An 18,255-nucleotide genomic window follows, 5' to 3' on the forward strand; every position below is an offset into this window, starting at 1 on the left:
ATCACTCCCTAGCAATTTCTCAGCCTATTTTAATCAGATTTCAAATAGGAATGGAGGCTTTAGAGATAACATTTTTCTGTTTATTTCCTTAAATTGGCCATAGGAAGAAGTGAGAAATCCTGTAAGTACTTCTACTAAGGGAAAGGCTGGAGAGTGCCCTCATATCTGATTAAATGTAACAGGATCCACATGGGAGTAAGCCTTTATAAACCTCCAAGAGGGGGAAAAAGCTTTCATCACATCTCATACCTTCATCATCATGAAAACTGGCATAGTGTAAGGCACATTTTACAGGAACCACTAAGTTTCCTTGGTTCTGGTGCTCAGCAAGTAACTTGAAGGTAATTTTGTCTTGTTACACCAAGGTTAAAGGGGGGTTTAAATTCCTGTTAATGAAAGCTTACTACCAACCATAGAGCAAACCCCACCCCAAGTATTTTTTTTCTATTTTTTTCATTGTCTAAATGGCTTAGGCAAAGCCACATGCAAAGTCTGTGATACAGCCTTAAAGCCAGAAATCATATGGACTTAAATAACTATCAGGAGTGAACCTAAAACTTTCTTAATTAGAGCACTGCAACTGAAAAAGTTTTTGTAGCATTTCACTAAAGATATGATTCTTCACAAAATTGAAGGTGTAAACTAAAAGAGGAAAGGAAGTGAAATCAATGCACTTAGAGGAAAAAGTGTCTGGCCATATCTGTCAAATTCTTAATATTCGAGGTTTGCTGAAGCTTTGATGCCCAAGCTGTGCCACAGAGAATGCTCACCCATCACTTTTCACCTGAAACAGAGGATTTTTACAGCTCTAAAAGGTTTTCTGCCTTCTTACAGCTCCAAATAAACGCAAGGATGACTCTTCTGACTCTTCCTGAGTAGCGAAGACTGCACTTGTGGCTTTTGCAGTATTTTTGCATTTCCAAGAGGTGAGGAAGGCACACTGGAAAGTAGGTAAACTGGTAGATGGTGCCATAGTCTCTTCATAAATGGAAAGAGGGCATTTTTTCTTGTTCTGTTTCTTCTTGTTGTGAGATTGTTGGATATGGGGGAGACCTGATGTGCAGGGAGGAGGATTCAGGGGCAGAACAGCTTCATGAGCTGAGGTGAACCAAGACAGCAGTTCACCAGTGCCTAAAGTTAAAATCTTGTTCCTATCTTCCCTCCACTGCAGGTCTATATTTGACCTCCTTCCGTGGGTCAGCTTGGGCTCTTACTGGACCCTCCAGAAGCTCATTTAAGCTCCCTGGGAAAGCAATGAGGCTCAGCTGTCTACAGCACTCTGAACTTAGGTCAGAGAAATTATTTGCTGTGATGTTAAGCTGGTGAATGATTGCAAAACCATAAGGCTATAGGGAGGTATCTATCCTGGACATTAGTATTTTCCTACTAAATACAAGGAACCCAGAACTTTCTAGTAAATGGAGAACACTATGCAAAGGGACATAAGCAGAGTTTAGGCAGGATGGACTGGACTTGAACATATCTGAATCACAGAATCATACAGGTGGGAAAAGACCTTTAAAAGAGTCCAACCTTTAAAGAGAGACCTAAAAAAGAGACCTAAAAGAGTCCAACCGTAAACCTAACACTACCAAGACCACCACTACACCATGTCCCTAAGCACCTCATCCAAATGTCTTTTAAATAATTCCAGGGATGGCAACTCAACCACTTCCCTGGGCAGCCTGTTCCAATGCTTGATAACCCTCTCGGTGAAGAACAATTTCCTAATATCCAGTCTAAACCTCCCCTGGCGCAACTTGAGGCCATTTCCTCTTGTCCTATCACTTGTTACCTGGGAGAAGAGACCGACCCCCACCTCCCTACAACCTCCTTTCAGGTAGTTGTAGAGAGCAATAAGGTCTCCCCTCAGCCTCCTTTTCTCCAGGCTAAACAACCCCAGTTCCCTCAGCCGCTCCTCATAAGACTTGGGCTCCAGACCCTTCACCAGCTTCGTTGCCCTTCTCTGGACACGCTCCAGCACCTCAATGTCTCTCTTGTAGTGGGGGGCCCAAAACTGAACACAGGATTCGAGGTGCGGCCTCACCAGTGCCGAGTACAGGGGCACGATCACTTCCCTAATACCGTAGCAGCGAATCTAATAGGCAGGTTTTCTAAGATGAACCTCAGCATTTCTCTTCTTTGTACTATCTCTTGGCAAAGATCAGCTACACAAAGAACAAGTTACTCCTCCTCCTTGGGGTGGGGGTGGAGGGTAGGAGTTCCAAAAGGATGGGGTCATTTTTCATAATTTTATCCTTAAAATATCAAATCGTGGTACTTGGCACTTGCTACAGATTTTTGTGCTTTTGGTTGTTAAAAGCTAGGTTTTTTTCTTGTGAGAAAAGCCTACCAACAGGGACCACTAATGAACTAAGAAGGTGGCAGTCCATCTATGTGTGCAGATGGGCTGAAAGATGCTCCAAAGGACACTAAGTTTCCTGTTAATTCCCAGCAAAGTATTTGAAGAATACTCACATACCTTTTTGTACAGCTGTTTTCACTAATCTGCTTCTGATCATTAGCCGCCACGCGATCTCTTCATTACACACATTCAGACTATGACAGACAGATGCTAAAATGCTAACTGACCCCTAAGCAAGTACTCAGCTTTTTTCTGCTTTTGTAATAATTATGCTTTCTAATGTAAAACTGTGCAAACACTTCAAGATTAAAAATATAAGGCCATCAAAATGGTCATTTAATTGACTACCAAATTAAATCTCAGAAAAGACTCTATTGCTGTGTCTGCTGTCATCATCACATTTAAACATGGAAAAAATCTCTTCTGAATTTGTTTGAGCTCCTGCAAAATGGCTGCTCTTCCAGGGTACTTCTGAATAATCTGTGTAATAAGAATTTGCACATCTAATGACAATGGCTACTAGAAGATTGTAGGCAGCTATTTCAGCAGAATGTGTAAGCTCTGAGACATAAACTTTTCACAGAAATGCAAAACTACTATATAAAAATGTTGGAATCTTTTAGCATTTCAGTCATCATGTATGTAAGGGCACTTCCGTGAATGTAATCGGTTCCACATGTCAGTTGTACAGCTATTTGTCTGTATGCGTTGGGGAAGGTCAAGTTACTTGTAGAGAAAAAATGCTTTTTTCCTGAGTTCTTGTTGTTTGGGTTTTTTTCCATAAATAAAACCACCACATATTGGCAAAAAATCCTCAAGCAAGTTCTTTTTAAACTAAAGCTGTTGTTGTAAGTGAGATTGCAGCATCCCTTCCCCTCTCTTTTCACCACATTGAATAGAAAACCTGTGGTGCAACATCAAACACTCAGGTACCAGCCCCGAGCAGAAGCTCAGTACCCCCAGACTTGGTCTCCTAACGCTCTATATCCGATGCCTGTGCAGTGTCGGCCATCTCGTCTAAGTAGTGACACTGAACTAGACACTCAGCTAGAGCTAACCAATACAAAATGCTGAGAAAATTTTCATCTAAAACCTCATTCCTCTGCATAAATTAAATGCTTGAGTCAGGACTACATAAAATGTTTCTTGGTCTGTTTTGAGCACATTTATAAGAGTAAGCTAACCAGCATCAGGTCGGTGCACTGGTCACAAGCCCAAGTGGCACAGCGTGGCTACACACATGTTATTATAGCCTATTAACTGCCGAAATAGGACAGCTATGCCCAAGCTGCTCAGGGGGAATAGACTCCGGCCCCTGCTAACTCCCTGGGAATTGTTTGGGAGAGTGCTAGCTGATTCACGCCCAAGCCACATCATATCTGAAAACACGACTCTGCTCCGGTGCCTGGGAGTGCCGTGACACAGTCTCAGAGCTGGTACGCCGGCACGCTGCAGACGCCTGCCTGCTTCACGTGCAGGTTGGTACAGTGCTCTTTGTGCTGTGAAAAACATAAGTGTTAATTCCTATTTCTTGGGCACATGCTTTTACTCCTACGCTAATATGCAGAATTGTAGTAACACAGTGGCCTTTGGTTCCCCGAATGACATTTTCAGAATATGGTAATTTACCAGTATTTTGCCAGTGCATGGGTGTTAGATGTGCTCTGAGCATGTCTGCTAGAGAAAGTCTCTTAGAGGCACACATATCTCTTAGTCTGGTTTCCAGAACCCAAATAAGTTTAGTCTTAACCTAGTCACCTCCGCAGGCAATGACAATTACATATATAGACAGCATTAAAACAGCAGATGTGTAGGAAGCCACAAATAGGATGAATCACACCTATTCTTAGTCGCCTAACTTTGGTGGGACAAGTGACCTCCAGGAGATGCCTTCTGTCCTTCAGCTCCAGGGGAAGTTTGAAGAATTAGCTTAGTCAAGATGCTTACCATTTAGACACATGAGGACAGGTGAACTGAATTTTACTTTCCCAGCCTTCAATCTATCTATGCATTTAAATGAAATGATTAAAACATGTAAAATGCCCCTAAAAACCATAGGACAAGCACTTAAGGGGTTAGTTACATAGGATTCTGCATAGCAAAGCAATTGAGGATGAGCCTAGATACTTTTAAGCTGACATTACATGTTCTCTGCTAGATCATAGCCACAGTGGTACAAATATAATCGTATATTCTTGTCTCCAGATGTGGGGGTTTGCAGGAAGTAACACAGCTGAAACTCTCCTGAATTTGCTTCACAAAACCAAACAGAACCTGACTAAAAGCAGTGTGGAGACCAAGCTCCTGCCCAATCCCTCCATCTCCAACGTTTTCCATTGCTAACACATATATACTGTCAAAAAAAGAAGCTGATCACATTTATTGTATGCTTTTATAACTTAAAATCCTTTCAATATACCATTAGTCAATGTTAATGTGTGTGCTTTCTTACATTTTTAAAATGGTCTTGAAAACTTACCCATATAGGGTTTTGTACCAGCCATAGAAGAAGCTTTTTCTGAGCCTTTCACTATGGTTGCTATGTTAAAGTCAGTGATATGAACATGTCCTGCAATTACACAAAGTAAAAACAGAAGTTAAAATAGCGCATCATACAAATATTCCTTCCTGTGTTTAACATTTAAGTGATAATGGAAAGAAATCAATTGGAAATATTCATAACAATTACTGGAAACCTACTATTAAATATTGCTCATAACTAGAAAAATCCTATTGGCAGCAAAATGATGGAATACTTTTCCTATATCGTTGTGTCCACTGTCTGCTCGCAGCGCTGAACCTTTTTTGCTGGTCACCCCAAAACCCCCTCTTGCTGTGAACGTTAGGGACAGTAACTGTCTTTGAGAGCAGTAGCATGCAGGAACAGCGCTGAACTTTGTGAAGCTATGTGTGAAATCCAGCTCTCCTTATCTCCAACTAGAGCCACCCCTTGCACTCTCAGGTACTCGTGACACCTCTCTGCTATCACTTCAGGTTACCATCAGTCTGGCTTTTTCCGAGTCTCCTCAGGGCAAAAAGGGAGCCAAGAAGAAAAAGGGTATTTTTATTGTACAATAACTATAAAATTAGATCCCTGGTAGCAGAAGAGTGTGTATGTAACAGCAGCAGGTCCCAAACGATGACTCATTTGACAGCAGGTTGCAAGGTGGAAGAAGTGTGACACAAGTCAGCCCGCGCACTTGCTGCCTGACCAGCCAGACAGCTGATTTAAACTGAACTAATCGGGCCGGATGGCCCAAACCTGCTGTCATTACTTTTTTCCTGGGGTGGTTTACAACAAGCATAGGTTAAATTGCTCTACCACAGTGAAGCAATAGTTGTTAATCCTGGCTTGCCATAGGCAGGTAAACGGAATGCAAATCTAGCCTGAAAATGTATCTGCAGACTTTTAATTTGATAAGTCCGCTGTTAGGTTTTGCATCTTCTACTTCAGGATTAGTTTTATACTGTGGAGTGACGCAGACATTCTGTTGTCTGTCATTACATCTGGCAATGCCGTTGTGGAGGACAGCGTACAGGGAAAGGTGCTCCCTTCCCCGGCTTAGCCCTGCACTCAGATCGGGATTAATACATCATGTGTTGAACTAGACTTTTGAATGACAAGTTCCTGTGATTTTTTTTTTTTGCTCAAGATCTCAACCACATTCAGTCCACAGAATGGAGCAGGCTTTGGGCATGATGCAGTTATTAAGCGAGGGAGGTTGTTATCATGTTTGCTGCCAAAGATGAAAAGAGTGTAACAAATGACTGATGTTGAATGTTACCGCAGCACCTGACTGAGGAACAGCAATCTCAATAAAAGATTATGCTGCTCCGACAGTCTAACCTAGATCGTGCTCAAAGTGCCCAAGAAATGCATCTGCCAACCTCTAACAAGTCTGCAGCCGTGCATGTGTGAACTGAAATTCTCAGAGTCCCTTAATTTAGCCAGATCTGAGCTGGTTTTGAAGGGGAAAAGGAAGAAGGCACATCCCACTGCCAAAATTAAAGCTATTTCTCCAAGTGGGAGACACAACAGAAGTTTTCGATGAAATGATTTGCATGCTTTCTGCAGTTTTCTCAAAACAACTGCTTACATTTTATTGACACTTTCCTCCTAAGACACCCAGCCCAGGAAGACATCTGCACATGGCAGACAAAAACTGTGAGCAGATGAAAGCGATCACTTTATAAGGGGCAGGAGGTGTTAGGCTGCCATAACAAGAATTAGTGTTCACAGCCCAGCCTGCCATCAGATTTCAAGGCGGTATTCCTCCTTCCTGGTGGCCAGAGTAGCATGTTTGCAGTTTATGTCTGCAATAATAAAACACCAAGGCAGAAGGCTTCTTGAAAAAGATAATTGAACCACATACAGACACCTCATGGCAGTGGTTTTAAGCAATTCCGTGTGCACCGTAGAATGAAAAGCTGCAAGGATCTCGGCAGGCTAATACTTTCTCTTTTTTTGACAGATAAATATAAAGTTCTGTCATTTAAATGACAGCATTTGTAAGTGATGCTCCCTATTAGAGTATCAGCATGATAACCTGTTGCACAACACCTATCACATAATATCCATTCAGACTGATCCAAACAGTTGATTTGCAAGGAAAATTGCCTCTCCTGCAGTGCATTGTTTTCTCTCCCTTTTATTGGATTTCTTCTCATTTAACAAAACCAAAATAGCACACGTGAAGTGTTGCATACACTGGTTGATGGTTTTTGTTAAAAATGCTTTTCTGCAAGGTAAGGGATGGATTGGGAAGACAGGTTCTGCATAGCCCCTCCACATTCTGCTGCCGATACAGCAGCAGCGGGCAGCTCCTGTACGTGCACCAGGGCACAGCACAGCCACGGTGGTACTGCTGCAGAAACTCCACCTTTGCTCTGCCCCATCACACGGCCACCCCATGGCCCGTGGGCTGCCTGCCGGCAGCCTTTGCCTGTCGCTTAGAGGGTTGCTAACCGGCTCTGGAGGGAAAGCAAGGTGTCCCGTAGGCAGGCAGATGGCTGTGCTGCCGCAGGGACTGCACGCAGTGCCTGGTGGGAGCCGGGGACGTGGAGAGGGGCTGTGTCTGGGACTGAGTCAGAGCAGGGGGCAGTGGGGAATGACCCCCCCGCGCCTGTCGGTAGTGGAGGAGGGCTGGAGGGATGTCGAGGCAGAGCTCTGCCTGCCTGCGCACACCACTGAATGGTTTCAACTCTTTTAAGCCTAGTGACTTGTTTTCTTTGGTTGTTTTTTTTGAGTTTTTCATTCCTGATGTGAATATTTCAAGAGACAGTCAGACCCTAATTCTCTATAGGAGTCTTTCTAATCAGCCTCTAATACATCTTTTTACTGTGACTGTTGCATATAGGAAAAGGAAAGGTAGCCATTGCTGCAGTAAATATGCTGGGATACTGGCTGCTTCATACTGTTTCCAAAATTTCAATTCATGGGGACTTTTTCCCATCTGAGCTTCACAGCTGGTACTTAATCTCCCTTTCTGGATATTATTGGGAGCAACTAAATGTCAAAACCAAGTCTGTACCCTGGCTCCCTTCTCAGGTAGCAGGTACAATAATTGAACTAAGCAGTATGTCAGTGCCACTTGGGTTTAGCTTTTAAGAGCTGTGAAGCACAGCAGTGCACCACAAATTCAGCAGTACCTACCTAAATTCAAGTATCACAGGCAAAGAGCTCATTGCTTAATCCCCATGGCTGCATGACCCCATATAATAGTAAGATGATGGTGGAGAGAAGGGAGGAAAAGGCAAATGACCACATTCCTCTGGCTCTCTGCAGAATGGCTTTTTCAAATCATCCCAGACTGAACAGATTTCCCGTACGCCAACACGTACGTTGTAAGCAGAAAGTATCTCAGTGGAAATTGTTTCAAAAATTGCATTCCTCCAGTCAGCTTCCAGTCGAGGCTTTAACAGGGAAAATTTGTAAGTTAATACCTGCAGCACAGTGTATGACTTTGAGAAGCTTTATGCATGTACTTCAGAAGGCCTGAATTCCCAGTATCTGAGGTAAACAGCAGATGATCTTTGTTTGGACTATTATTTAATTTTTGCTAAATGAGGACAAATCATAATGACAATTAAAGCAAGTCCTGAAAGGTGGCTGAGACTGGCTGACTAACATTTAGCAGAGGAAAATGTACATGAGTTCAAACCTCATTGAATTTCTCAGAGTCTGAAGCCGAAGGGGTGAATGTGAGGGCAGAGAAAAGAAATACCAGACTGGAGTTAATGCCACCGACTCAGCGTGCATCAGAGCTGATGGGAAATCTCAACACAGTAACATTTTGGATCAAATTCAGACCTGGTTTGCCCTCAGAAGGTCAAACCCTACGAACAATTTAAAAAGCATCTCTCTGGATTCGTTTGCACTATGTACAAGAGCGTAAGCTCGTATCCACGTGAACTTGGCATGACTTGGCAGTCTGCCACTGATCATCAGGGAGATTGTTAGAAACCTTATTGTACTGCTATAGATGGGTTCAGCGAGGCTGTGCATTTCAAAAGGGGAGGCTGTTTAATGGCCATGTAGGCATGTAAGTTTCAAATATATTTTCAAAGTGTAGGTAGCTTCAGGTGAATGAATTATGCTCAGGACACTCATCTTGTTAATCAACGTCAGAGGGTTAAATGAAACGCAGTCCTTGAAAATTGTCTGTGGGTATGCTGAGGACCAGCCTTAACACAGTCACACCAGGTACATCTTTAGTGGAGACTTTATGTGTCCCAGACATCACTACAGAGTAATAATGTTGCCAGTTCTGTTGTTCAGAAGTTAACATCAGGGTTCTAAATTTTGAATTTATGGGTGGGTTTTTCATCCTGTTTGTGGTTTTAAGACCAGGATTAGTCCTTGGCTGCATTTTTCAGTTTTGCTGTTAGTTTTCAAGTGAGAGCTGAGATTCTCATGTAGTCAAGGAAATAGAGTTTTACGGAAAACCTTGATGATCATAAAACAATATAATCATATATAAAGAGGTACGTACAAATGCCAGCTTGAATTTGCCTTGCTCTCTCATAAGAGAAAAGATTACTGAGTAAAATTATCACTAACAGATGCAAAAATCCAGTCTAGAAAAAACCCCAAACCTAATAAAAGGTAATTAGTCCTGTTAAGGCTAAGAGTGAAATATTAGGTCTGTGGTTTCAATATGGAGAACAACGAGGAAGCAGTTCCAACACTAGAAGTAGGAGGCATTTAGTGCAATTAGCAGATAGCACCTTCAAAATGAACAAACAGTCTTCCCATAATCTGTGTTTAAGCTAAGGAACACTTTGCCACAAGATGTTAAGGATGCTAAAAGTTCCCTCCACTCAAGGAAGCTCCAGAAAAGACCATGGAAAAGACCACTGAAAGTTATTAAATGCGTGGAAACCATATCCAGCTCAGGAAATGCTTGAGGCTGGAGGTTGAGTGAGTACGTGGGGGAAGTACCACATAAACCTGCTTTGTTTTGTATCCTGCTCTGTCATTCACTTTTTGGCAACTCTTGGAGGTACAAAACTCAATTAGATGGGTCTTTGATCCAATATGGTTGCTCTTCTGCTCTGAAACTGAAAGCCTGTGTATCCATAACACTATCTATGGCAACAGAGAGGGGCAAAGGGAATGGAGCAGTGCCTTATAAGGAGAAATTAAAAAGTCTGAGGCTCTTCAGCTGAGACAGGAGAGCTGAAGGAGTTTTTGAATATCATGAAGATAGTGATTGTAAGCTATTATTTACCAAATCCTGCAATTCTGGAAGTAGAGGATGGTTTTTTGAAAGGAGAATGTTTCAAATCAGATGAAAGAAAACACTTCTTTCATGAAGGATAGTGAACTTCTATAACTTGTTGCCCCGGGAGGCTGTAGAAGCCAATATCAGCAGCAGCTTCAAAGAAGCAGTAGACAAAGGTTCATCCAGATTCTAAAGGGGAATATACAGGGATACCCTAATATCCTAACACAAAAATTGTGGGTGATAGGCAGCTCTGAAGCGTTTGATGACTAGAAATGGCAAAGGTCACGCTCCGTGAATAGTATCTCCTCTTGCTAGTGGCTGCAACAGAACACCAGCCAAGGTTTTGGGTCTGACCCAACAGGGAGTTCTTCCTGGGTAAACCAAGCAGGGACCTTGCTGGGTCTTGTGAAACGATGTCCTGAAAAACTTGCCTGAGAGGAAATCAAACCCTTGCCAATTTTCTGTAAACAGAGTGTAATAATGGTGTGGTCACGCTGCACAATGCAAAACCTGGATGCCAAAGTAGAGCCTCGTAATTTCTGCAGAATGACCAGAAGTGTTAATATCAATGGTGCTACCAAACAGCTGTAGAAATAATGTTATCATCTTTGAAAAAAAGGCGATGTAACTAATCTGTTTGCCCCTGCTTGTTTTTCTGCATTTTAGGCTTTCCAAATCTCCTTAAACATCATAGCTAATAGATCATGGAAAGATTTAAAGACTTCTTTAATTTCTTTGATATTTCAGAAGAAAATACAACATGGACCAGACTTGCCTGCTTTCAGTTCTAAACACTATTATTTCAGTTATATTGTTCTAAACCATTAAAATGAAAGGAATAGTACAGGAAGCAGAATACTGTTATTAAGAGTATTCTATAATGCTTTTCTCTGTACAATACAATAATAATAGCTCTCCTGAGCCGTCAGGTAGTCCCTTCAGCTATCACTGGAATAATCCTGTTTCAGAGGCATGTTAGCAGAACAGAGCACTACTACTAAATTTAGAGATTAGTGTTAGTTGTAAGAGCAAGAGCTTTCTGGGAAAGCTGAGAGGGAAACATAACAAGAGAGCTTTATGGGCAGCACTCAGTTCCTTAGAGAGGTCTGATTCAGTTTCAGAGAGTGAAACCTGAAAACATCCCTACTTTCTCTCCTCAGATGAGACTCCCCTATGGGATGAAGAATCTCTCCAGGAGACCAGGCAATCATCTTCTGGTAGGGGCTGAACACTATTTTAAGCAGCTGATTACCCCCTTCTCATGTAGCATTACACTTCTCGTGGTCATCAAACATTTATTTCCACTGATGCATCAGAACCTGTGCTCAGCAGTGTTGAGATGTGGCTTTGCTGAAAAGTATATGGGAAAATTCAGGCTTCCTCTGCCAGAATGATTTTGAATATGTTGTATACATTTTCATGGGGTTTTTTGTTTGTAAATTAGATTGATCATTTTTATGGGTTAAGAAAAATCTCCTGTTTTCACTACTTCTGTATTCCTGAGGTATGTTCCCTAAGCCATACAGATAAATTGTAGTGAAACTAGTTTTAATGAGCAGAAATATCTACAGTCTACAATCTTGGTATATGTTATGAAAGTCAGTCAGTTTTAACTGCTTGAAGATGTAAGGCAATGTGAAGGGCATAACACTTCACTTTGACTTCAGCCAAAATAGATTTCTTCAGTGAGGTCAAAGAAATATAACTCAGACAAACTCTCAGTCCTAAATGTTGTGCATATGCAATTCCATAATACTTTGTGTAAGCACAGTTTGTTTAATGATCTGTAAGAAAGACCTAGGGGTAAAGTCAAGCATATAGGAAACTGTTGTGCCATCTTAGAGGCCACAGGCTAAAATAAAGTTCCTTCCTGTACACCTGGCTAGACTCATATTAGGTGAATTTGTTATGTTTCCTCTACAGCCTAGCATATTTATGGTGCACATCTTTAGCACATTTTTCCATTAAGTGAAATCTGATGATTCCGTAAAAATGATGTTACTGTGTTGCAGCTTAATCAAAGCTTTTATGGACTTCAAGGATAACATTCATCTTGCAAAACATACATCTATAAGGTGGATATCTGTGTCTTTACTCAAAACTTCTAGGTGTTAGTCACCAAAGAGAAACAGATACTGGTGTATAGTGCAGACATTCAAAATAGATCAGATGATCTAAACCATGTCTATGTCTTTCAGTTATCTGTAAAGGAAGCCTGTGGTGATGAGCATGGTACAGATGCCTGTCCTACTGATGTCACCTCATTAGTAAGTTGAAGTGTGTGGACCCTTAACCAGGTTGAGAGAATTACATCTCCCAACCGCATAAGAGGTCTGTGAACCAAGGATCCATGAGCTGATTAATTCTGCTGACCAAGGTCTATCTGCAAATCTGGAGAAACATGGTTGTTTCACCACTTGTCTGCAGGTGTGCCAAGAGGGAGCAGTATTCTGGTGCTTTGCAGAAAAGGGGCTATCCATCCCAAAATTTCCAAGCTGGCTATAGATAACTTTGTTACTGCACGGCTTATAATCACCATAAAAACTTCATTTTGCAGCATGTCACTCACTCTGGCGTAGCTTCTTTTCTGCAATACTTGAGGCCCCATAAGAAAGCTCTCACAAGAGGCTGATTTTGTGCCGTAATTGACCTTGATGAGGGGCAAGGAGAGATAAGGGCAGCTGTACTTCAAAGGCTGTCAATCAGAGATTTAACACACTCGTAGTCCTTTCATGTTGCCTTTGACATCTTTAATTCACCCAGGAGTTAAAGACAAGAGATTTCTATTTCATGCTTATTTGCTGATATTACTGTCTAGGGAACATGAACACTTATGGGTCTGAAACATTAAATTCCTGAAGTTCTAGATGGTTTAAAATTCCAACATTATTTAGCTTTGTTGGTCTTGATATTCCCAGGGACAAACTTCAGCTGTTTGCAATGGTACCTCTTTAATCAACTTTAACTTGAATACCCAGCAGCTCTGCAATGGGTTTTGAAAGATAATGGTAATTTTGGCATAATTTCAAGCTTATGTTTTCTCAAAGATTAACTGCTTTTAATCAATTTCTGAGGTGAACAAAGCACAAGACAGCTTTCCCACAGCAGCAAACACACATCCTCTTTTTCCATTTAGTTTTCCTCCTGTATGTAATTCTGTTCTGATATAAGGTTAATGCCTTCTTTTACCCGTATTTTCTTTCTCACATTCTTCCTATGAATAGTTGCAAAAATATGAATGAAGTTTTAGCAAAATACTTCACAGACATCATCAGATGATTATGTTGTCTAGTCTTTTTTATGTCATTTGAGCCAGAACTACATGTACAGCCATAAAAATTTTGCAGACTTAGAGGCAAATTTCCAAATTCTGTATCTGATTTTAGGAAAGTAATTTCAGATACCTACATGAGAAACAATTTGCTATATGAAATTTCTTAGCCCTTCAGAAGTTCTAGAAGAGAAAATAAGGTCTTGCTCCTGCTCTACTGGTAGGTCCCTAAAAAGGTTTTATGGTGATTCACAGTAATCCTGCTAATAAAATATTAACTTCTTTTTATCAGTTGTCCCCGTTGTTCTCAATTCATATTAAAATTCTTCTTTTTCAGGTCTTGCAAAGTGTCAGATCAGCTTTTTTTTTTTTTTTTTTTGCAATAGGAGGTGAAACTACAAAATCCACAAGGTGGACAGGGAAAGTCTTTGCAGAGAAAGTCCAGATTTAGGTAGGAATCCAACATCTGAGGCTGATTTACAAAGCATGTCATGAGCATGTCACTGAGATCTCAAGAATTAGAGATATCTGAGATAAAGCAGTCAATATTCACTTACCATGTTCATCCAGTAGTATGTTGTCAGGTTTGATGTCCCTGTAAAGTAAGGAAAGGAATGCATTACAGTTCATACCCAAAGAAAACCTGCAACCTGTTTTCCCCATCTGGGTATGAGGGCCAAGTCACTTAAATCATACAAAACCAAGGAAAACCATGTCATACAGAAAGGTAAGTGATTTTTATCTACATCTTTTTACTGCCCTGAGAAAACATGCATACTAAAGAGACTCTCTAGGTTTCCATTTCATGTGGTTTTGCTTTCATATGGTTAGCACTGACGTGGATTTGGTTTTCAAGATTATGTACTTTATTGTTTATAGCAGCGGGAACAACGAGATGGAAGATTTGTATCTAGGAGGTGCCTGATTGCCTCAGGGACTCCACATTTGACAGACCCAAAAAATCATTTAATTGGAAACATCGGTGATCTACCCTTTCTGCCAGACCCTGCTAATTTGCCATGCTCACATACATGATCACTCACGTATTGTAAAGTCCTGCTAGTTACCTTACACTAACTGGGTAAGCCTAGCAGCTCTCCTTTTAGCCCCCGAATCCCCACTTGGCTGTCTGTAACAGCAGGTAGCATGCTGGGGAAAGGAGCGGGGATAAGGGAGGATGGAGACTATCATGTGCTGCAGCATCAGCTCAACTCTGCTGTTCTTAGCACAAGGGAAAAACATTACCCTAGAGAGCTGCGCTTTCAGGATCATTGTACGTTTACCTACATTCATGCTGCTGTCAGGAGAGATGGAGACAGCTTTTCCCCACCACTGCTGGGCATTCCCGCCCTCTTTCCTGGCCCAGCGTCATTGCTCATGGTGCAGACCTGTTCTGGGGGAAACTCATCTCCCTTGGCCAGCCTGGATCCGTCCCGGGTTTGGATCACCCTGCATCTTGGCAAGCGTGACGCGGCAGTGAGGTGTGGCACTGCCTTTTCACCGGCAACTTGCGCTTCATGCGATTTTGAAGCCACGTTCTTCGTGTGGCGTTGCCAGAGCGGGAGATGCATCAGTCCACCTTAGGCAAAACATTTGCCCCTTGGGCTGAATTTTCCACTGCTCTCAAAAGAGAAGGCACTGTAAACTGCCAAAATAAGCTGTCAAATGACTCTGCAAATGAACTCCAAAGAACTTCCACCTGTGTAATTTTTTTTAGCTAAGGGATGACTTGATTATTCCAATTTAAACATTTCTCAGAAAATTCTATCCTGACTGAAATATGTATTAATACATAGATTTCACTAACAAGTTTTGTCCAGTGTGCCCATAAATGAAATAAGCAAAAAACTGAAATGTTGCAAAAGGAAAATGTATTACACCAGAACACTTTTTTTTTTCTTTTTTCTCTTTTAAATTAGAGAATGACTTCTAAAGAAAACATCATACAGGAATAAGATAGCAGTAGCAATTAGAATATGTATATTGCTTGCATGATATGAGCTCAGTCATCACCCAAGCTCAGCACTTTTATTGACAAAAGAAGGAAGTTTACAGCTTAATATTCTGAATTCCATGTTTTCTGGCCTTTCCTGAGAATCATATGAAATTATGAAGTACACTAAGATTATGTTTACAATTTGTGTAGCAGCAGCTGGGGAAACGTAGGATAAATAAGAAATTACTTTGAATCATTCCCTGCACATTTGGAAATAATGTAGGATGTGTATGTGTCTGTGTAAGGAAAAGGATCTCACTATGAATTACCATCTGGAATGGAAATTTAAAATTATATCGATATTTCAGTGTGAAATACTGTATTCCTTCTGCACAATTTACAGGCTATCTATAATTGCCTGGTTCAGCAGCAGTTCTATTTATATGTGTAATATAAGGGGAAATCTCTCCTACAGCCCATGTCATTCACAAACGTCCAAACTCTGACTTGTCTCTTTCCTCTCCCCTGTAGTCACTTGTCATATCATTTACCATATCAAAAACTCTCCTTCCCCTGGTTTCATATGGGTGAAGTTGTGAGTTACAGGCGAACTGTAGGATTAAATATCTCTGCTTATATTATAAAACTTGTCTTTGGTTGAATTATTGTAGGAAATTCTATACATTTTTATATGTAATGTTATATCTAATCTCTCAATTGATAAGACAGTTTTTGGAAGAGCTACTCTTCAGCTGGTATCAAATATATTTGCTAGTAACAAAACGATCTCTTGGTTTTGATAACTGTTTTCTGATAAGAGTTGGAATTGTGATTTCATGTTGAATAGTCTGTGGCTGATCCACGACTTGAAAATACAGCAATTACTTTCAATGGATATAAGCATGTCATAGTTTTGACTGTTGAATTAAATTTTTTAAACTTTGTCTTCACCAAGCACAAGCACAAGCTTGTCTTAACAAGCACAAACTGACTCTGCATTTCTCACGTGGGTAAAAAAATTGGGGTCACACCAAAGTACATTAGGGCCTTTCTGTGGCTTCCTAAAAGCAGTGATACATTCAACATCACTTCAAACTGTTTTCCCCAGTTTAAGAAAATAAAAATTAACTGTATGTGTCATCAAATACATTCTTCAGGCAGTTGCATCTGTAATGTTCAGAAAGTTGAGTGGTAAAATTAGATCTGTGCTTATCTTTCTGTGACTAATTCAGGCAGTGGCTGATACTTGATACAGATGCACACAGACCATAAAGCCTTTCCTACATAAGGGATCTTCCCCACCATGGGCTCTGCCGACTTTGCTCATTTTGCTCAGAGGCAGGACTGTAGCTGGGGTACAACAGGGTGTATCGCCTTGCACAGAGCAGCCCAACCCCTCAGTCCCTGAGGCAACTTGATAGACTCATAACCATGCCTCAAATCTCAAAACAGGCTATTTTAAACTGCTTTTACAGCACGTAAATCCGTGGGATAACTTAAGCCAGAAGGTGAACAAGTATCTTAAGTAAGATGCTGCTGTTTTGGGATGACATACCTGGAGACGCGCATGATGCATAGATTCACGTGGCAGGTGAGAAAGCAAAGTGCAAGGTCACCATGAAGAGTGCCTTCCAGCAGCACTCTGTTATGTGGTTATCCCCACTTTACAGCATGGCACTAAAAGTTCTCCTCTCCAGAGGCAGCTTCTTGAAAGCTCCATGGACTGCAGAGGAGCAAGGCCACTGCTCTGTCCTTGCACTGACCGCTGCCTGCTGGGTTCGGGGCAGGGAGGTTTCAACACAGTCAATGGAAAGACTTGGCAGGTCTAGGAGCATTGCAATTAAAGGTACTGGATATATTCAGAATGGAGGGCTGCCAGCATCTACTATACAAAAGACAGCTAGTTCCTTTAAATAAATACTCTAGTTAAATTCATTTAAATAGTAAAAACACTGTTTATGTAGGAAGGTGGATTTAAAAGATAAAAACCTCTTTAGTTAAGCAGTTTAAATTCAAACATGTTAAATAAGTGAAATTCTGTTTTCACTACACATCAATTTTTCAGAAAACATTTTTCCCCTTAGCAAGCGTGTTCAAACAACAGGGTGTGAAATTCAGTACCTTAGCTTCAGGGTTTTCCTGTTGTGCATATCCCCAGCTAAGAGAATGAATTGAAACACTCATTTCATAATCCAAATATCTTGAACCACTCATAAGAGAAATTGAAGGACTTTTGCAAGGAGCAAAGTCACTCACAGGTTGGATTCAGAAGAGCCCTGGGCTGCCCTCTAACCATTTACCAAGCAATGACCAGCAGAGCTGTGGCAGTGTCCTTGACACTGATTTCATAAACACAACTTTCTCAGTCAGTACCAATGCTACTCCAACTCTTTTTATACACAGAAAAATCAGAGAAACAGAGAAATGGGAGTAGAGAAACCTTCAAAGTCTTTGCTCAGTGACAGGACCAGGCCTAACTAATATAACAGCTGGCCCAAGAAACTCAGAGGTGCAGACAAATGAGAAAAAAATCGGAAGAATCACAGTTTAATTGCCACTTGTTGATGCTGCCTGTGAAACCATTTCTAGCTTTCTTCAATTGCCTTAGCTACAGATGTCAAACTAAAGCTGCCTGAAGGACGAAAGTACAGTAAGAAGGTGCTGCATATAATTTCCAAGTAGGAAAGAATGATATCTTCTGTAATATCTAGGCTGAGTGGGCATCCAATACTTGAAGATACTCCCTCTGCATGGAGGAAAATCATGAGCATGGCTTGACTCATGTTCACTGCATATGCCAGTCAGAGTCCCCTGAACTCACTGGAAAGCCTCACAATGATTATAAAGGGCTCAGGTTCGATTATATGCAGTTTTAATTACCGCTTCCATCAATATTTCTTTCTGGTTTTACTAAGTGAGGTAGGAGCAGATTTCTAAACTAAGAAGCAGAGAGGTC

General features: G+C 41.2%; 2 protein-coding genes across 2 annotated transcripts in view; both read right to left on the reverse strand.

The window, feature by feature from the left end:
• The window catches only part of EVC (EvC ciliary complex subunit 1), a 510,906-nt gene that overhangs the window by 219,185 nt on the left and 273,466 nt on the right, over nt 1–18,255 (reverse strand). The gene's annotated exons all lie outside the window — the stretch shown is intronic.
• Nucleotides 1–18,255, reverse strand: part of STK32B (serine/threonine kinase 32B) — a 180,748-nt gene that overhangs the window by 44,665 nt on the left and 117,828 nt on the right. Inside the window, exons 5-6 of the mRNA XM_075499171.1 lie at nt 13,921–13,958; nt 4,845–4,934 (exon numbers count right to left, since the gene is read on the reverse strand). Of these exons, the coding sequence (XP_075355286.1) occupies nt 4,845–4,934; nt 13,921–13,958 (128 nt within the window). The remainder of the gene's footprint in view (nt 1–4,844; nt 4,935–13,920; nt 13,959–18,255) is intronic.

Source organism: Mycteria americana, chromosome 4 (assembly GCF_035582795.1).
Source record: "Mycteria americana isolate JAX WOST 10 ecotype Jacksonville Zoo and Gardens chromosome 4, USCA_MyAme_1.0, whole genome shotgun sequence".
Classification (NCBI taxonomy): domain Eukaryota; kingdom Metazoa; phylum Chordata; class Aves; order Ciconiiformes; family Ciconiidae; genus Mycteria; species Mycteria americana.